We start from the raw sequence: 20,963 nt of genomic DNA, 5'->3' as shown, positions 1-20,963 counted from the left end.
GGAGAAACAGAATATTTCTTAGAAAGTATGTTTTAAAAACTGTCCCAAAATCGTCTTTTCTTTATCAAATTATCAAAGTAGCTTCATTACGAAAAACAGTACTTTGTAACAGCAGGAAAGCTATGGAAAACTGCACAAGCAAATATCTTGCATCGAAAAAAGAAAGGACTTATAAAAATGTTAATCATGAAATGACACATGTCAGTATAAAGGAATCTGGCGATATAGAGACCAATCCTTATCCTCGTGTCATTGCTTTACGTGGACACTTCGATCCTTGCGTTATTTCAAACAAAGAAGCACATATTATAAATGGGAATATATTCATCAGTAAAGCAACAAATTCCAAGACCTCTTCCATCAGTGAACTGTCACAACAGGGAACAAATGCTAGAAGACACTTCATAAATTATTGCCTTACTCATTCAGGCAAGTTTTCATGTGCAGTAGATTGTTTTCTTGAACTTAGCGTTGCTATTTTTAAAGATTCTCTGAGAGATATCGAACGTAATGAGTTTTTTCAAACTTTATTTGACGCATGTCTACAGTTAGAAAACCATGATGTACAAACAGAAATGGCAGTAGTTCGAGAACCTGTTTGGGTTTACTTAAGACAACATTGCAACTCATTTACCGCAATGTCTGCAGATGCTGTATTTAGTGACATATTTAGGTTGGATACAGTTGGTATGATGACGGAGGAATTAAAATCCCTTTTTCTTATACAACAAAGTAATCAGTCAGTTTGTTCATCGTGTAACAATGCAATTATAAAAAACACAGCTATATTTGTACTTTACATAAATTCTCCGAACTTGCTTCACAATGGCTTAGAGAATTATGTTTCTGAGGCTATATTACCAAATAGCAGTGCACTCTACTGTGATTTGTGTCAAGAGCATTCTGGGGATCTTTCAATGCTACAACATTTTGTTATACTTCCACGATTTTTAACTATGGAACTGTCATCCAATTATATTAATCAAATATTTTTTCCTTTGACTATGGATGTACTTGGTCAAAATTATGTACTTAAAGGCATGGTTCGATGTCTAAGTTCTCATTTTACAGTTGCTATAAAAGATGATGCTCGTTGGATATATGTAGATGATATGTGTGTTTCAGTTAGAATTTACACTTCTTTTCAGCACCTCTTGAGTAGCCATTCTAACGGTTGGTTTTTTGCTATATATGAAAAGTCTTTAATAAGGGATAATAATGGTATACAAAAAAATGCAGTGGCGTGCAAAACTGTGCAGCAAAGTTGTAATAACGTTTTTGTTGGCACTTTACCGAAAGATGTACCTATTATTAAAACTACAAATAATGAAACTATAACGAAGAGTTCTGCCATAGCTCTGTATGCAATTTGTTTTTCTGTTATTAAACCTTGTAGTTATTGGAAGTCTGATACATTAGATGCTCTTGTTGAATATGGAAGTGCTTTCTTTACTGAGACTATTAAAAATCAGACAAGTTCCAGTGAACTACCACAGAATGTTAATATATACGGTGCCAATATAAATGTAAAGGTTGTTACGAGTAATAAAGGAATTCTTGTGTGTAATTCATTTTTTAGTAAATTAGCCCTTGAGAGGTTGATGTTGCAAAATGGAACTAAGAGTTCAGGATTTTTACTTCAGTTTCCCAGCCTATGTTTAAGTTGCGTTTTTCACAAAACCAGCAAAAATGTAACATTTTACTTAATTTCTTTGAATAAAATTCAAGGACTTGGTGTACACAGAATAAGTGATAAAAATTACTTAGTAGAAAGGGTCTGTCAAAGTGTGACAAATACTGCAAAGTCTAATGAAATACAGTATTTCTTTCAGAGTGTATTGTGCACTTGTGAGTTAAATAAAGGTGAAAAACAAAAGATTATGAAATGCCACAAATCTGCTAAGTGCAAAAAAGAAATTGCAATTAAAAGGAGAAAGTCTTATTCTCAATTTGAACCTGCAAGGAAAAAAATCTGCTTAGATAAGCGCCGTGAGTGTTACAATAATGAAAAGCAAAAAGTTCTGATTGCACGGACTGAAAAATATAAATCTATGGATCCCAATGAAAAACAAAATATGCTCACTCACCGTGCAGAGAAATATAAATCTATGGATGCTCATGAGAAAGAACAACTCTTAGCTAAAACAAGAGAAACTTATCACAACATGAAAAGCGAAGAAAAAGAAAAATGGCTTGAAAAGATCAGGAGAGTGGCTAGGAATACAGAGGAAAGAAAAGCTATCTCAGACAATGACTTGGACTTCTGTATTGCATCTTTCCAAAAAGCAGTAAGAGAAGGGCCTTATTACATATGTTCTGTGTGTAATAGAACTCTTTATAGGAAAACAGTAATAGAATTAAAGAAAATTAAATATGTCAAACAGCATCTTTTCACAGGAAAAATGTCTTTTGATAAGAAAGAATATATCTGTAAAACATGTCACTCTAAATTGTTAAAAGAACAAGTTCCCTGTCAAGCTGTTTATAACAAATTAATGGTTGATGAAACCCCCCCAGAACTAGAATGTCTAGAAAAACTTGAGCAGATTCTTATATCTCAACGCATTGTCTTTGAAAAAATAGTAATTATGCCCAAAGGTCAACAAAGGAAAATTAAAGGAGCCATCTGTAATGTGCCTGTAGAATGTGATCATACCTGTAATGTCTTGCCTAGACCTCCTGAAAGCTCAGGAATAATTATGTTAAAACTTAAAAGAAAGCTTGATTTTAGAGGCCATGTTTATTTTCAAGCTGTACGACCTGCAGTTATACTCAATGCGCTAAATTGGCTCAGAATAAACAATCCTTTATATAGTTGTATAACAGTTAATATTGAAAACATTGACATAAATCTGAGAGAAATGCAGTTACGAGCTGATTCAGACAGTGCCGATGGTGAAGAGTCTCCAATTATTCAGGTATCTTGTGAACAGACAGCAACAAATGATCAAAGTGAGGAGGAAAGAAATGATCCTTTGAATGAATTTAGAGCAGCAACTTCTGAAACGTGTTTACAGTCAGTGCTACCAGATTATCCTGTAAATGTGGACAAAAATACCAGATTAAAGTCTCATGGAAATGAAATTTTTAATATTGCACCAGGTGAAAATAAACATCCAGTTTCATTCATGACTGATAAAAATTGTGAAGAATTAGCATTTCCAGTATTATTTCCAAAGGGCAGATTTGGCTATACTGTAGAGAGAGCGGTCAATCTGTCACCTACAAAATACTTCAATGCCCGTCTTTTACATTATAGTGGTAAGTTTGCAATGAATCCTGAATATTTGTTTTTTGCGCAGTTCATCATAGAACAAAAAAAAGTTTCAGATAGTATTGCTATTGCTCTGACAAAAGTTCATGGACAGTCTCTGACTGCATCTCATTTAAGATCTAATGTGCAAAATTTTCAAAATCTTATCTTTCAAGACCAGGCTTACTTGTTTTTAAGGCAAATTCCAGGTACACCACCATACTGGCAAAAATTTATGTTTGAAGTTATAGCGATGGTAAAACAACTTGGAATTCCAACATGGTTCATGACATTGTCTTGTGCTGACCTTCGATGGCCTGAGTTGTTTCAAATTATTGGGAAAATACAAGGACTTAATTTAACTGATGAAGAAATTGAAGGATTGTCTTACAATGAGAGGTGCTCTATGCTTAATTCTAATCCTGTTGTTGTTGCTAAGCATTTTCAGTATAGAGTAGAGACATTTTTTACTGAAGTGTTATTGAGCAAAGCAAATCCTATTGGTAAAATAGTTTATTATGCTTTACGTATTGAATTTCAAATGAGAGGATCACCTCATTTACATGCACTAATATGGACAAGTGATTGCCCAAAGTTAACAAATGAAACAAAAGAAGATTACATAAAATATATAGACAATCATGTTCAAGCATACTTGCCAGATAAACAAAAAGATTCTCAATTATTTACCTTAGTTCAGACTTATCAGAAGCACAATCACTCAAAGAGTTGTAGAAAATATACTAATGTTCCATGCAGATTTAATTTTGGACAATTTTTCACAAAGAGAACAGTAGTAGCAGAACCACTTTCTGAAAAGTTAGATGAAGAGTTGAAAAGAGACATTTTAACAAGAAGAAATGAAATTCTTTGCTTAGTAAAAGAAGAAATAAATAAAATCTTGAACCCAAATAAACCACAGTATAATCCTAAGACAACGGAAGAAAAACTGTTGAGTTCATTAGGTGTTACAGAAGAACAATATTACTGGGCCTTGTCTATATCTGGTGATTCTGATTTTGATCTGCATCTTAAACGACCGCTTGATAGCTGTTTTATCAATAATTATTTTGTTGCTGGAATAAAAGGTTTTAGGGCTAATGTTGACTTACAACCTGTTTTTAACCATTACAAATGTATAACTTATGTTTACTCATACTTCACAAAGGATGAAACAGAATGTTCACAGGCTATTGCCAATGCAGCAAAAGAAGCAAAGACTTCAAATTTAGCCATTAAAGACAGTTTGAGAAAAATAGGAGCGGCTTTTCTTTCTACTAGAGAAGTGAGTTCACAAGAATGTGTATATAGATGTATGCCTGAACTTTGGTTGAGAAAAGTTTTCCCTAAAACAGTTTTTGTGAGTACAGATTTACCTGACAATAGAATTCGAGTTGCAAAGAGCAAAATAGAACTTGATGAGTTACATGAAGATAGTACAGATATTTACAAATCCAATATAATAGAACGCTATAGCATCAGACCTAACAAAAATCCAATTATTGATAACTTATGTCTAGCTGAATTTGCTGCATATTATTACAAAGAATACAAAAATGATTGTGTAACAAGCGATGCACAACCTGAAATTCTTACAGATGATGTTATAGAATCACATGTTCAATTTAATACAAATGCAGATGTCATTAACTATTTACCATCCAAAATAAGATTAATAAACACAAACGAAGTTATGAAATGTAGAAAAACTAAGGCTGTATTACGGTATCATAGACCCAACAAAGTAAAAGAACCCGAAAAGTACTTTCACCACTTACTTATGCTGTACTATCCATGGCGTAATGAAGATAGTCTTATTGGCAATGAACAAACATACGCATCAATATTTTATGAGCCGAAAGTGCAAGCTATTGTTGAACAAAAAAGAACAATATTTGAACCTGAAGCAGATGCTATAACAGAAGCATTAGAAGCCCTAAGAAATAGTGAAGTTAATAATTTTAGCCATTCCTTTGATTCTTTCAATGATCAAGAAAATGAAGACTTGCAATTAGATATGCAAAGTAATGTTGAAATTGATGACGAATCATTTAATGAACAAATTATTTCACATCTTTCTTCCAATTCTAATAGTGATAAAGTGTCTACAAATGCAACAATTACAAGTTATGTTCAACCAAGGGAAATTTCTGATGATCTATTACGTGAACATATAAGGTCGTTAAACGAGAAACAGCGTATTGCGTATGATAGTGTGCTACGCTGGTGTAGAAACAAAGTTAAAAATCTTCGTTCTTTAAAACCTTACGACATTAACCCAATATATCTTTTTATGACTGGAGGTGCTGGCTCAGGGAAAAGTCATGTAATAAATACAATATATCAGACAGCAATTAAAACATTTAGACAGACAACAAGCAATCCTGATCTGCCAACAGTACTGTTAATGGCACCCACTGGTGTTTCTGCAATACACATAGGCGGAACAACTATACATTCAGCGTTGGCTATCCCTAAAGAAACCGGTGACAATCTTCCAGCAATGTCTGACCAAAAGAAAACACAAATGAGACTTACACTGTCGGAATTAAAGCTTATTATAATAGATGAAATTTCTATGGTTTCTAACATTACTCTTCTTCATATACATCAAAGGCTAAAGGACATTTTTGGATCATCCAGCTCTAAACTATTTGCCGGTATAAGTATTATAGCTGTAGGAGATTTGTATCAACTACCACCTATACGGAGGAAACCTATTTTTGAAAAATTCAACAATGAGTGTTTCAATTTATGTCATCCATGGCATGTCTTCACGATGATAGAATTGACTGACATTATGAGGCAGAAAAATGATCGGCAGTTCGCCGAAATTTTAAACAGATTTAGAACAGCTTCACAAACTGAAGAGGATCTTAATTGTATTAATTCTCGAGTATTAGTCCCATCAACAAACAATTACCCCTTGAATGCACTTCACATCTGGGCAGAAAATGATCCTGTTAATGAACATAACAACAAACAACTTTTACAATTATCTACACCTTTGTTTGTACTTAGAGCAACAGACCAGTATCCATCAAATGTTACAAAACAAGATATTGACAAAGTATTATCAAGAGGGAGATCTGAAACAGGAGGGCTTGAATTTGAAGTGAAGATTAAAGAAGGTGCTAGAGTAATGCTTACTACAAATATTAATATTGCAGATAGACTTATAAATGGACAAATGGGAACTGTTGTTAAGATTGATGTCAATAAAAAAACACAAAAGCCAACTGTGGTTTATATAAAATTTGATGATAATGAAGCAGGAAGAACTTTAATACAAAACAGTAGTAGTATATTTGCTAGAGAAAATGCTGTTGTTCCTATTGAACAAGTATTATCAAAAATAAAAGTTCGACCAGGTAAACCATCGTCTCCAGAAGTACAGAGAATTCAATTTCCTATAAGTCTAGCTTGGGCATGTACAATTCATAAAGTCCAGGGTTTAACACTGCGAAATGTTGTTATAAGTTTCCATTTGAACAAACAAAGATCTTTTAACTATGGACAAGTATATGTTGCGTTAAGCAGGTCAACTTCACTTCAAGGACTTCATATTTTAGGAGAAATCAATACTAAACACATAAAAGCAGATCCTAGAGTACATAATGAATATGATAGATTAAGAAGTTTCAAGTTAGTAGATTTGAAAGACATTACACATTCAAATAAACGAAAGATAGAAGATAACAATTTAGTTGTAACATTATGCCTTTTAAATATACGCTCTCTAAGAAAACATAGTTCTGATGTTAAATGTGATGTAAATCTTTTGAAAAATGATCTTATAGCATTTACTGAGACTCAACTTTTACCTAATGATAACGATTCAGATATTATAGATAATTTATCTCCTTTTTCCTTATATAGGTATGATCATAATTCAGATAAATACTCAAGTTTAGCCATATGCATCAAAAAAAAATTTCATGTTACAAATCAAGAATACTACCCAACTTTAAATGCTGTTAGGTTTATGTTCACATTTAACAACCATAGATCACACGTAAATATTTCTCTCCTTTTAATTTATCGTAAAAATAACTCAAACATACTTGACCTTATTAATGGTATTGACTATTTAGTTAGAAGCAATCCTATCGATATAATCTTAGGAGATTTCAATATTAACTATTTTAGCAGCAACGACATGGAAGTACTCTCATCATTAATGCAGTCTTTGGATTATTTACAAATTGTAGCGATGCCTACATTTATTTCAGGTAGTTTACTAGACCATGTTTACATCAGACAAGCAAATAAACTTAATATTGATAGTTCAGTAATCAATGTGTACTACTCTGATCATGATGCAATAAAAATCACAATACGAATTTAAACTTCGCATTTACCGTTTCGTATTTGATAAATAATAGACTTCGTATCTCCAATACAGAAAATAATTCGTTAAATCAAAAAAGAATGTTAAAAACTTTGATATAATTTGATCTGATGAGACACAGAAAGGAGCCCGTCCATCCTTCCTAGCCGAGTGCCGATGTATTGTCATCAATGCATTCATGGATTCTGTTATCAAGTAAGTAGGATACAAAAAGGCTTTTTACTTTTTCTATATCAACGTTCGACTCCTTACTGTGATGTTTTGTTGAGCTCTAGAAGTTGATTGATTTGATTAATGCGTCGATGGATTGTATTATCAATTATGCAGAATACAAGTAGATTTTCTAATAAATTAATTTGTAAATGAACGAAATAGATCCGCTTTATGATTCCAGCCATTATTCTTTTCAGTCACTAGCGCAAGATATAATGAGTAGATGCTCAAGTATAAACTTCCTGAATAAATGTAATATAAAGATCCGGTACTTAGACGACGAACATAACTCATGGATCAATCTACCCAACAACAACAAACGAGGCTTCAGGAATTTTGGAAGACCACAAGAACTGCTTCAGAAAGGGAATTTTTAAACAATTAAATTGAGGACAATTCAAGCTAGCCCTTCCCGAGGGGGTGCTTCAAGTACCAATGTTCGGTTTGGCGCAAGAACTCCTTCGCGCTGTCGCCTATTGAAAAAGGCACAGGCGACAGTTTCAAGTTTGGAAACAATTCTGCAAACCTGAAGTATCTCAGTGAAGCATAGTGTCCAGTGACAGACAATGGAATGAAATACATTGGGAAGCACTGTGTTAAGTTAAACTACTTGAATATCAAAGGCTACAAAGCTGTACGAGATGTCGGCATAACTCACATCGTTCAAAACTGCTTCAAACTGATATTTCTTGATATGGGGAAGTGTAACATCATGGATTATGATATTGATGGTATGCATATTATCAGCATTCATTGGCCTCCGTTGAAGAAACTCATTATACGAAGATGTGAACATATGACAGCTACAGGAATCAAGACTATTGCTGCACAATGCTGTAGTTCCCGGTAGTACTTACAAGTGCAAGAAATCTTAGAAAACTATAGATGAAGAAAAAATATTACTGTATTCAAAAGTATGTGTACATGGATAAAGCATTTGTTCAGTCTGTTTTTTTTTTTTTTGCTTGGTTTGTAGAGTAACTTGCAGCTCCAATACAGTGAGTTGTGCTATCTTCTTGATAACTACGGCGTGAAGAGGAAATTAAACTATGTAGTACATCGTCACGTACCTGGAACTGACAAGGAGCAAGCGACCATATCGTTTTAATGTTTTAGATTCAAATGTACTGTTTACAGAAAGAAAATTAACCTTTTGAAGGGGTAAATCGAAAGGATAAGTTCCAAGAACTACTCGACAGTTTAAATGATAGAAAATGGACAGCTCGCGGTATTGACTGCGGACCAGATTGTGCTTCGCAGTGCGAAGAGCCAGGAAACCTGCGCTGCAGACTTCGTCGAACTGATGTCTAAACTTTATTGGAAATCCACTCCATAAAAAAATTCAAGTCTGATTGTCAATTTCTACTTAACGTTTACGTGTTCATTAAGTAAAGCTTTTTGTCTTCAACAATAATATTATCTTCTGTCTTCTGAGTCAGATAGTGTAATCTGCCCCGGGTCATGACGTTTTCCGAAAGCAATTACCGTTATGATCTCAGGATAGCTGTGAAGCGTACAATGGAAATAAATCAGGAATAGCATGACGCGTAAATGCCAGTATAGGCATCTTGTTTATATTATGATATGATGAAAATTCTATTTTCACAAAGTGGCAGAGCAGGACTAAATATTCCGTTCGCTGAGGAATGATGATGAAAATGTTGCACATCGAAAGTAATTTGGCCTCGTATAAATTGCATTTAATCAATTTTCGGAAGAGAGTATAAAGATCACTTAACCAAGTCCGTGGGACGTGATCAAAAAGGTAAACACAAATTCAATTATGCCATGTAAATTAACACGAGGGTAAAACCTTTCAGACGTAAATATACATTACATCACTAGATAAAAATAACTATAAGACGCGCTAAAAGATATTAAAGGAAGTCTCCTCGACACCTGGAAGTCAGTTCGCCAACGCAACCTTCAAGCAAGCATCATACAGAACTTTTAATAATATACGGAGAAGAAATTATTAAAACTGTCGAACGTTATTGCAAAGGTGAGAGCATAATTATTTGAGTCTGTAGTGAAGTAAAGCCTAAATGTAAAGACAAAAGCTAGCATTGGGCCGGCCTTTCCTTTGGACTTGTTTGTTGTTGTTGTTGTTGTTGTTGTTGTTGTTGTTATTGTTGTTGTTGTTTTATTCCGGTCCCAAATGGAAACCGAATTCTGAAGACTAATTGCCTTTAGGTTGCTCAGTATAATTCCGGGGAAGAAAAAGCTCAAGTCTCAGTATATAATGATGGGGTCTTTTCAGTTGTTCGCTGCTGTCGTGTTGGCTAGCTATAGCGTCATTGCTTTGTCGTCCCAAGTGCCTTGCCAAAATATCAGTGTACAAGTAAAGCCTCGGAAGCTCCTTAAACTTCTTCGTCAAGATTTCCTTTTTGTTGAGAAACCTTCTACTTTGAGTGATTCCCTACCATCTCTACCGAGACGTTCTCGCCGGGTCACTGTGCAAATGTCAGGCACATCAACGTGCCCTTGGAGCTGGGCCCAAGATGATAACCCCAATCGTGTCCCTCGGTTCCTGACCAAGGCTGTGTGTCCTGATTGTGGACATTATTGCCGCTCAGTGCGATATTGCCATAGGGTACTCATGCAAAAGTGTGACGTCAAAACTGGACAGATTGTCTGGAAGTGGACTTCTGTTAAACTTCCGGTGGCTTTTGTTTACGATCCCTGAGGACTGAGAACCGCGACTTTGTTAAACCAGATATTTTAATGTTGCGCATGCATTATGCTCGGCATAGCGCATAGGTATCAGTTTATTTCCCGCTAGTCTTAAAAATTGTATTGTCATAATTAGAATAAATTAAAAGCTGTTTTAATCATATTTATGTTTTATGACTTAAGAACCTTGTAAATAAAAGGAAGAGTGTGAAAGGACATTCCAGTGCTTGACTCTTTCCTTCTTTCTGCTCAAATCTTTGATCCTCCCTTATTTGTCGTATGATATAGTTGTATGGGGTCTAGCCGCCCAAACGCATCTTCAAAAAATCCTCATTCTTCAAAAATGTGTTCTTCGTTTGATCCATTTTATACCCCACAAAGCTCATACTGTTCCCCTTTTTTGCTCAAGCAAGTACCATCCCTGTGAATATGCTCTATTTCAAAACAGTCTCCGCCATTATGCGCAATGTATCAAATAACCTTACTCCGCCCAGCAACACAACTTCATTTACCTTTTCAAATATACAATACACCATTATTACACCAGATTTTCCTCTCATAACAATACAATACAATACACTACAATACACCATTATTACACCAGATTTTCCTCTCATAACAATTTTTATATAAAAAGAATGTGGCAGAAAGTTATTTAAAAAATCTGTCTCTAGAATTATATTCGGACACTGTAAAAACAAACTGCACAAAGTTCTACTAAGGTTTGTGTATCAGTTTGTCAGCTTTTTGATTACCTCACACACACAAATACAACATTAACAAATTAAACATTAACGAGGCAAGGTATCCCGAGGAAGCCAATAAGGCTTATGTAACCGACTATCTTGGATAATTCTAATGTTAAAAAATGATTCAATAAGTCTGTCATCGGCAGGACTATCCATCTCAATAAGTGGATAATAATAAATGAAAAAGGAAAAGGAAAAACAAAAGGAAAGGGAAAAGAAGATAAAAAGAAAAAAGCACAGTCAAGTACACTGAAAGAGGTAACATGTTTCTATATAAAGAGAGAAAACTGACCTAAGTTTAAAGTGAACACAGCAGACTAGGAGCATTCTGAACTTCAGGGTTAAGAGAATTATACAATTTGGGTCCTTAAAAACGGAGTGAAAACTTCCTTACGTGTAATCTGTTCTACAGTAAGACAGACGGAAGGAATTTTTACTCCTAGTGTTATATGAGTGTACGCCAGAGTGAAGTAAAAATATTTATTTTCATCGAAACTATCACTAAGAAGACCGCTTTTGTTACTTTAGCACACCTCACAGTAGATATGCCTTGTCTGATTTCCAAACTATTACAAAAGCTACTTTTTTTCTCAAAGCTGCTAGTGTATATCATTATAGTATGTGTGTATTTATTTAGCGATTTATTTATTTTGTAAAATATAATTACTTTTGATCTCATACTGTACTGTTTCATCACTCTCTTCTTTTAAGTCTCTCAGCAATATATATTGTGTATTTCTTTTCTCTTTCGTTTATCTACTTGCAAAAACGAGGCCTTTATGCTTGTGCGCCATAAGTGCTAATGCCATAATTACACGCTAGGAAGGTTTAAACATAATACAATACTGATATCAATACCACATTCTAACAAAACAAAAGTTTTGAATTTCCCGTTCGTATCCGGCAAAGTGAAGGTTAATCCAGTGTTGTTCATGCCCGTTCATGCCGTTTCCTCGTCTCTTTTACTAGTTTTGCAATGGGTTTTACAATCTCTTGACCAATCGAGGGTCATTGACGTCATCTATCAGAGCATCTCAGAGCATTGGATCATTAAATAACGCGTCTACTCTAGCTGCATTTTTCTTACTTTTCCAATACATATACACGCACAGTTTGTTTTCTCAAAGTTTTTGAAGTTAACTTTCGGTCACTGCATTGGATTTTAAGTATTACAGCGACAAGTTTGCAAGAGGCGTGACTCACAATATTTTGTGGCGTGACTAATGGCCAATAATAACTCGTATAATAAGCTTTTATATAATTTGCATTTCTAACATGCGTCCATGTTGCATTTCTAGCGTAATATGTTTCAGATATCGCGTGACGAAGTCATATCGCGTGATTGAAAACTTTAATTGTTATCAGAAAAAAACACGCTACCGGGAAATTGCATAATCATCAATTAGTTTCATAACCTTAAACTTTAAAATGTTTCGTTTCTTTTATAATTCCTTTAATTTATAATAATCATAATATAATTTATGATAATCTTTGAAAGAATGTTTACTAAAGCTCTCTGCTCTCTCTCTCTCTCTCTCTCTCTCTCTCTCTCTCTCTCTCTATTCACACACCGGTTTCTATCTATGACTATCATTCTCACCCAAGTTTCTACATTGTATCATTCCAAGATGATACTACAAGTCCAGTTTTGAATTAATGCATCATCTGAATCAGCCGAAATCGATTATGCCGAGTCTAATAAAGTATGACGCTTGACGCAATAATTTCTGAGGACGCTTGCGCAGTTGTAACCAGCGGCCAAGCATCATGGCGAAAGCTACCTGTCGGTTTGGTGATGCCTTTTGTCCTTCCTCGAAACTCGTACGCGTGTCCTTTGTTGTGCTTGTTTTGTCGTCGTTATTTACCGTGGTTGATGCCTTTTGCTATCCCGCCTGTGGCTCGGGTCAAATCTGCTGTGGCGATGAATGTTTTTACGGGTCAAGTTGTCTCGGGCTTTATTGCAGTTATTACGATCCGGTTTGTTCTAGCGGTGAAAGTTGTTGCCAAAATTCATGCGTGAACGGATCAAGTTGTCAAGGGCAAAGCTGCTGGTCTAACTCTGATTGCGGTATCGGTGAGACTTGCTGTAATCAAAAATGCGAAGATGGTATTGGATGCATTGGGCACTCGTGCTTCGAGGATTCGGATTGCGGAAGCGGAGAAAACTGTTGTGACCAGACATGCCAATATGATGACTGCCCCGGCGTCTCGGTTCTCGCAGTTAGTGCAATTGTTGGTTCCATTTTGGTCCTTTTTGTGATCGCCATTGCTGCTCTTGTAAGTTATCGTCTGAACATAAACAGACCCAGAGGAGTTCTTCTTGGGCAGACGGCGGCACAGGCCTACCAGCCGCAGGATCAGACACCACCACCATACCAACAATTCTACCCTTACTACCCACCTCCAAAGTACGAACAGTATCCACCAACAGAAGCAAGTGAAACACCTCCCCCTTACAATGCTGTACCACAGGGGACATCGGAGAGACTGTGTACTCCTCAGCCGTCTTATGGAGCTGTGCCAAATCCCTCTACTGGTAATCAGGCAGCTATGTAGGATCCCTTTTAACTTTCTGGATTCAGGAAACCTAAGTGCTAGTAAAAGGGTTCTCAGTGATTTTGAGTCTGTGCATAAAAGCCATTTAACTTATACACTACTGAGCAGCCCACACTTTCCTGTTGTATTGTTAAGATTGTAGAAGATGAAAGCATTTGCTGTTTTTGTACTTTGGCTGATTCTTAATTAGGAACTTTAACTTTAAACTTTAACCTAACTTTAACTTCAGGAATTAGAAATTTAGAAATAGAATTGAGAATTTAGAAATAAAATAAGGAATTTAGAAATAGAATTGTCATTAATAAGCTCAGCTGCTGGGATGGCAAGTTTTATAACAGATCTAAGAACTTGTTTTCATAGTTAAAAGATAAAATTTACTTATATGTACAGTCAACTTCCTTTTATTGCGGACACCCTCGGGACCGCAAGTTAGTGTTTTAATACCGATAGTCCGTAATACCGTGAATTTATTTCAGTCAAACCTCTGTACTCTAATTTTGCCAGGGATTTAGCTGCTGTCCCTAATATGGGGGTGTTCGTAAGGCAAGAGTTGAGTGTACCATGTTGCTTGTAAGTCTTTGCATGCACCTGGTTGCATCAGGGGAGGATTAGTAAGTATGACTAGAAACTGGACAAAGACTTGAGTCAATGAAGAATGTAAAGGGATCTTCTTAGTTCTGATCTCCATTCAGTTTGTTGGCTTAGGTGGTAGCTTTATCAGGTTTTGGCTTGAGAGCTCTCTCTTTACTTATCTTGAACACTGCTGATTACTAAACACAGTACCCTTAACAACTTACAGAAATATTCAAGATACCAAAATACCCCCAAGTACCATAACGGCAGCCAGGGAAGCCATCTTTAACTAACTGGCATGTATGAGATACAAAATTTTCACTTCTAAGTTATCTGATGTTAAGGTACCAGATATATACCAGTATGCTTTATATCAACCCTACATATGTGCCAAGTCAGCTGACCCACTTAGCTCCACTAGTTTGAGCGAAAGGAATGTTGGAGATCAACTCTAAACTACAACCTGTAAATAATCATAAAGTAATCATGGTGCTATTTATAGAATGACCTTGTGTTTTCATTTTTCTGTAGTCTTTTGTTTTTCCTGGTAATAAGGTTTATCCCTATCATAATATGTTGTAGAGGAAAATATTAACACAGAAATAGAAAATGGTTTACTGATTCTCTAAATCCTGTTATGTAAATACCTCCAAACCGGTTTCAAATACTTCCAAATAATGTAACAAAGTTCATAACGTTGTTGAATAAAGTTTAATTAACAATTAATTCTCAATGTTCATTAAATTCCATCAATTGTTAAATAGTCACATGTCAGTTTTCTTACAATACACTCTGTATTAAAACTTTGAAACAGGTCAATAGCAGTAATGTCCTTGGTGTAATTTTTGCATCATGTTCCATGAAGGCAGTATGCATTTACTGGCAAAAGCCCCGGGGAGGGGGACTCTCATATGAAAGGAAAGGGGATGTTTGTTGGAGACCAATCAAGCTATCATTTTTTTTGCCCCTTAAAAGAGACCATTTGAAAACACAGACAAATTAAAAATACAGTGACTTTTTGCATGCAGACCTTCACAGCTGAATTTAATAGTGTTTTGCCCAGAACACCCTAAGTAAGACCAAAATCCGAAATTTACACCCCTTAAGCGAGACAACGTGTATCCCCGTCCGCGTCCCTTTCATACAGAGCCCCACCCCCCGTCCCCCGGGGCAAAAGCCCAAGATTATATGTTCACCAAATTCGTTTCCTAGGATTTTTAAAATAGTTTACCTAACATGGCTGAAAATAATTTGGGCCATTAAAATTCCACCTTTGAAATTAGGCTTCTATTGAAATGGTCCACCAATCGCTGCTACTGAAAAACACTTTAAATTTAGTAAAACAAGAAAATCCCGAATTTTTTACAGCCATTTGAATGAAAATTAGTAGCCTTTTCTTTTATATTATTTTTCAGTTATTCGGCATCGACAAACAACCGCACAAAAGACAATTTAACCTACAATTTCGCCCAGACGACTTTTATAGTGCTCGATTTTATAAGTTTTCCTGTCTTGTTTGTTTTTATTTTTTCAAGTGGTCAAAGAGCTCAATTTGCGAATCACGCTTGTACCACATAGCAATCCCACCCTTGTCACAAATATGGCGAAGATAGATTCTGCCAATCAGTGTGTTCTTGAAGAGGGGTATACATTCCTCCTGCCCTCCATGGTTTGACATTACTGTAAGAGGAAGGTTCTTCCTGTTTGTATTGCGTGTACTCTACATAGTTTGGGGGGTAGCCTGGTACCGCCTCAACAAGGTAGGATGCGTCGCCTTGTGTCGCGCATCTTGTGGTGAAGGTCGTTGCTGTGACCCCCTGTCCGACAATCATTCTTCCGTAATTAACTGGAGGTTGCTTTCTGCCAATGGGGCGACAAGTGAAATAACAACAGAGCGAAGTAACACAAAGGAGAATGCATGAGGCAAGAACTGAAGCAATGATGATGTCCACATTAAATGGAACGCTACTGATGCAGTATTCAGAGCAGATTCCATCACAACACCTTTCCCATGCTTTGCAATTCGAGGCGTTTGAGCAGGAAACTCCGAGACAGTCTTCACCAGCTACACAGACGTTATCACAACAACTCTCTTGTCCACTGCAATCGACTTGAGAAGAGCAGTTTAGGCTGCTTGCAGATGAGATAAGTGAGGAGGCGGAAGTTAGCAATGCGGTCAACGGATACCGAACAAAACAGTTTGAGACAGCGCCACTTGCAGTCATAACTGTTAAACGCTTAAATTTCCCATTCCCTTTTGAATATCCTTCCTTTCAAATGGCCACTACGTTTCTTTTGTTGTTAAATTTTCGGTCAAGTTACTGCTGAATCGAAAGCCTCTCCAAACGGACGTGTCTGTGATCAGTGTCCTTCATGACTGTATATTATATTACAAATGGATTAAAATAGTTTTCTCGGACGGAAAAGGAGTTTCCTTGTCTCGTGACACACACATGACTCAAAAAGTCACACAATGCAAGCCTGGAACGAAAACTAGTTCGGGGCCATCTCTTCTTTCAAAATACCCCCAGCGGCGACCCTGTCCCAGTCGACAGTGAAACGAATCGGAACTCTTAAACTTTTATATTCCCTTGAGATCGACGCAGATCTCTACAACACTTCACAGTTAATTGTTTGCTTAATTTCGGCATGCCGAATTCATTTCTGAACTCGTTTTTCAATTTAATCTAATACCTCCAAGATGTCAAGGTGATCGCGTGACTAGTTATTATCGGGGAGTGCTGGGACGAGACGACATATTTACCTCCACAAAAAAGTGTCACGCAGGTCGTCACGCAAGCCAGAAACAATATGGCGGAGAAACACAGCGCGCGGAAAAACTGGCGATGCACTTTAGAACGAGCAGAGAAGTTTATTTCTCCGCTCTATTTTTCTGATATTAATTTATTCAGCAGGTATGAGTCTTATCGTCCACTATATTCGATTAATTCACGTCATTTAAATGTATATTAACTGGTATCTTTTAAAGAAAGGAAGTAAGCTTAAGTCAGGGTAAGCTTAAATGGAAATTGAAATTGATCCGAACGACAGTGGTTAATCGAAATTAAACGGATAAAAGCACTACAAAATAGAAACCTTTGTAAGACCTTGACTAACTCAAGAATCGGCGTCTTAAATTTTTCCTTAGAACAAGTTATTTTGAACAAGTTTTTTGAATAATTAAATAAATATGCCACGTCTGTCACAGTTTGATGTGGCTATACGTCTCATCATCAGTCACTGTGATCTATCTCAAAAAAATCAAATCCTATTTTAGGTAAAGAGCATTAAACGACCACTGTTAGCTTTTTAACTAATTTGATTTGAAACTAAATTGTTTATTTATGTATAATTTATACTTTTTTTCAGGTTATATCCCAAGAAACTCGCAGTGAGCTCTCTTACCCATTATGCTGCCCCTGGTCGAATCACATACAATAAGGCCATTAGTGGCAAGTTTGTTGAAACTCAAGTTGGGCACAGTTTTGGTCCAACGTAAGATTGTTGTACATTAATAATTAGTGTTATTTGCATTGTGCAGTTCCAGAAAATCCCCTTCAATACCTCCCATTTGGAGGGATTCCTTCTAAGACCCCTATACTACACCCTCTGGAAATTGCAATATTTTATTATTTATCTTTATACTCTCCTTTAAAGACCCTTTATCACTTACGGTGGTGCACCGCGCATTGTTTATTATGATCGATAAGCGATCACTGACTGGAACAATCCAGATGTGACCAGATGTGAGTCTGCTATTTGAAATGATTTCTATGACAATAATGGGAGTTGACAGGCCTACGCAACTCTCACATGCATGTTTTAGCCTAAATCAAAGTTTTGCCATCATGAGGATATCTTTTTGAGAACGGCACTCATTCTCCCATGAAATGAGCGCTGTTCCCTTGCAAATTTATTTTAGTGCTGGATTTTCTTCTATTAAATGCCATTTATAATTTGGAGAATTTGAGTGATAGTCACCAAACAAAGCCATGTAATTAACTGAAGCATGTTTTGTATTTTGATCTCAAAGTTCATTTCTGGGTCTCTTGTTGTCAGTCTGTTCATAAGCGACTGTCGTTTTTATGCCCTTCAAGGCATTTGGTTCAGGTTTTTTTATGGCTCATTTCAGTGCATCCAGTGACAGTACAGCCTCTCTTTTTATCTTTGTAAGGATAGGATTTGAACCGTGTAACAATCTTTATCTTGGCAGCTTTTGTATTGCCAGGCCCAGATGTTGTGTTTCTTATCATGGCTATTTGTCTTTTCATCCTTTCTTAAGCATAATGTTATTTCTTTGAGAGCTATGCAATGTGTTAAATTGAGGGCTTAAGACTGCTTTAGTTACGGCTGTGCTTTTGTTATCACTTTGCTCCACTCTGTAACTGTGAGTTTTGTGTTGTGGGAGCTTAGTATTTTCCTCCTGTGTTTTGTGTACCCCATAAAATGATTAGGCAATTCTTCTGTGTTGGCATTCTCCTGGCTCTGGCCAGGGGTAGCTAGGAGTCCTTTAGAGATCCATCTTCACCACGATGGAGATGGATTTTCTTTCCATCAAAATCTTCGGCGGTAATGGTGACTTTTGTGGCCCGCGAAAAGATTATCTCACTCCAGAGCACTGATCACAGTAAGTGATAAAGGGTTTTTCAATTTTTTTGGTCTTTGAACAATTACCATTTGTCAGGCCGAACAAATAATGACTTTCCATACCCTACTACACAGACTTAATCCTGACTTACAATCAGGGTTTTTTTTCCTCAGTATTTCTAAAGGGGAGACTAACTTAACTGCCATATTGTTGCTGTGGAAATTTGCTAATCACCATATCTTGGAAACTTTTAAACTTCCACAGAGAAGATTTTTGGACCATCATTTTCTAGCCATAATCATATTTGGCAAGTATCGTGATCAGACCAGCCCAAGGGCCTTAAAAACTCAAACAGGGTGCACATGTGAAAATTAAAAACATTGCCAATAATAAGAGATTGCCAAGATTGCAAATATACGTGGCATGTTGATTTTTCAAAATTTGAATTTTTATAGAAGTTATGTCATAAGCACATATATTTATCCATTTTCTTCAGTAGCAGTTCTATTATTTACAAAAACAGTACTTAAATGCTTACACCAGGTTATAATGAAGGCTGTGACATCTCCAACTCTTAAAGTGCTACTATGACGAAATTCGCGTCTTTCTAATCTGAGCCATTTTAAAACACAAACAAGTAGTCTGTACGTGAAGAAGAATGCTGTTTACTATTTTCAAATATCTCTTTTTGTTCCGGAGATATTCAAGTTTTTAAAATATGCAAATTAGCCAAGTGATGACGTCATAAACTCAACCGAATTTTGGTCAAATATTATGAAAAATGATATCTCAGCCAATTTGTATCAGAAATGCTTGATTCTTTGCAGTTACATTGTTCCAGGTGCGCTTCATAATATGAGCTTATCAGTTTTGTTACCATGGCAACATCCTAGGTTCCAGTCCTCCCTGATACTTAAGGCTTTGCTGGCCACCTTTGGCGTTCTATTTTGATATTTGCCAATGGTGCCTCATCTGCATGATCCAGCAAGCGTATAAATATGTTAGGTCGAGTTCGTGGCCTTGTTAAATGTTTTTCAAGCTGAAAATCACTAAAATATTGAAATCAGGTTGGGGGGACTGGAAAAGAGTGAGTTGCCATGGGAACCGAATTTTTTATAGCCGTAGGTGTATTGCCTTTAGAACTATTAGCCTGCCAGGTTTCAATGGTCTCTGCTGTAAATTGACTGAGATAGCTCTATTTATATACCTGATGTTATATTGAGTTGAGAATATGACGTCATCAGTCATCTCATTTACATATTTTACACATTTTTCAAACTTAAATATCTCTGGAACCAATGCAGATATTTAGAAACGGTAAACGGCGTTTTTAATCTTTCCTAGAATTCTATGTGATAAACCTTAAAATTCAAGAGGTAAAAATTTGATCATAGTAGCACTTTAAAAGAAATCAGTCGACACTCTATCCCCCCCCCTCCCCCTTTCTCAGTGTTTTAGGCATTTTTTCTCTGTTATGCACTTGAGGACTGGCACTAGTCTAGTTACATGCATATAATAACGATTTTTAAAATCCATATGTTCACACTAATACTCATCACCAATAAAGTGACATAAAATACTGCACAAAATACCATCCCTAAAATCTACTAGTTGCAACAACTCTTATTCTGCAGTTAAGTTAGTCTCCCAGTTTTTCAATTCCAGTTAATAATTATTGATTGGTGCATTTAACAAGGTAATGAGATTTACAAATCAGATTAAGCCATGCCTTTTTAAGAGCTGTAAATTAACATCTAGTTTCATGGACCACAAAAACCTCAGTTTATTGAGTTGTTGGTGGTCTTGTTGTTCAAGCCTTCAAAATTCAAGGCATCCATCAGGATTTTTCAACAGTTTTGATTTTCTTTTTTAACTTAGAAGAGGATAGTTTTGTTGCACGTTGTTTTGTTATTATGTATTTGGTCAGTAAACAAACACCAGTAGATGATACAGGGAAAAAACCTCATTGTACTGTCAGTAGTTAAATAGACATGTGAGTGAGTGCAG

General features: G+C 36.0%; 4 protein-coding genes across 4 annotated transcripts in view; all 4 read left to right on the top strand.

Annotated features, from left to right (window-relative positions):
* Positions 1 to 191: 191 nt before the first annotated feature.
* Positions 192 to 4,542, top strand: LOC146451712 (uncharacterized). Its single transcript, XM_085098770.1, has 2 exons — positions 192 to 4,497; positions 4,535 to 4,542. The coding sequence occupies exons 1-2, from the start codon at positions 192 to 194 to the stop codon at positions 4,540 to 4,542; spliced, it is 4,314 nt and encodes a 1,437-aa protein (XP_084954896.1).
* Positions 4,434 to 9,108, top strand: LOC146451711 (uncharacterized). Its single transcript, XM_085098917.1, has one exon. It carries the CDS (start codon positions 4,569 to 4,571, stop codon positions 7,599 to 7,601), a length of 3,033 nt encoding a protein of 1,010 aa, XP_084955043.1. The 5' UTR covers positions 4,434 to 4,568; the 3' UTR covers positions 7,602 to 9,108.
* A 3,690-nt stretch (positions 9,109 to 12,798) lies between these two features.
* On the top strand, positions 12,799 to 15,094 carry LOC146451710 (uncharacterized). Its single transcript, XM_085098742.1, has one exon. The coding sequence runs from the start codon at positions 13,007 to 13,009 to the stop codon at positions 13,793 to 13,795; it is 789 nt and encodes a 262-aa protein (XP_084954868.1). The 5' UTR covers positions 12,799 to 13,006; the 3' UTR covers positions 13,796 to 15,094.
* A 2,006-nt stretch (positions 15,095 to 17,100) lies between these two features.
* The window catches only part of LOC146451707 (alpha-mannosidase 2C1-like), a 44,797-nt gene continuing 40,934 nt past the window's right edge, over positions 17,101 to 20,963 (top strand). The window contains exons 1-2 of the mRNA XM_085098721.1: positions 17,101 to 17,283; positions 17,738 to 17,863. Of these exons, the coding sequence (XP_084954847.1) occupies positions 17,180 to 17,283; positions 17,738 to 17,863 (230 nt within the window). The 5' untranslated portion in view covers positions 17,101 to 17,179. The remainder of the gene's footprint in view (positions 17,284 to 17,737; positions 17,864 to 20,963) is intronic.

This window comes from Pavona decussata, unplaced genomic scaffold, assembly GCF_977016875.1.
Source record: "Pavona decussata unplaced genomic scaffold, jaPavDecu1.1 SCAFFOLD_386, whole genome shotgun sequence".
Classification (NCBI taxonomy): Eukaryota; Metazoa; Cnidaria; class Anthozoa; order Scleractinia; family Agariciidae; genus Pavona; species Pavona decussata.
The sequence above is the reverse complement of the archived record's forward strand: the minus strand, read 5'-3'. Positions and strand labels throughout refer to the sequence as shown.

Excerpts from the sequence above, each read along its gene's own strand:
- LOC146451711 (XM_085098917.1), top strand. The coding sequence starts at position 4,569 with ATGCCTGAACTTTGGTTGAGAAAAGTTTTCCCTAAAACAGTTTTTGTG.
- LOC146451710 (XM_085098742.1), top strand. The coding sequence starts at position 13,007 with ATGGCGAAAGCTACCTGTCGGTTTGGTGATGCCTTTTGTCCTTCCTCG.
- LOC146451712 (XM_085098770.1), top strand. The coding sequence starts at position 192 with ATGACACATGTCAGTATAAAGGAATCTGGCGATATAGAGACCAATCCT.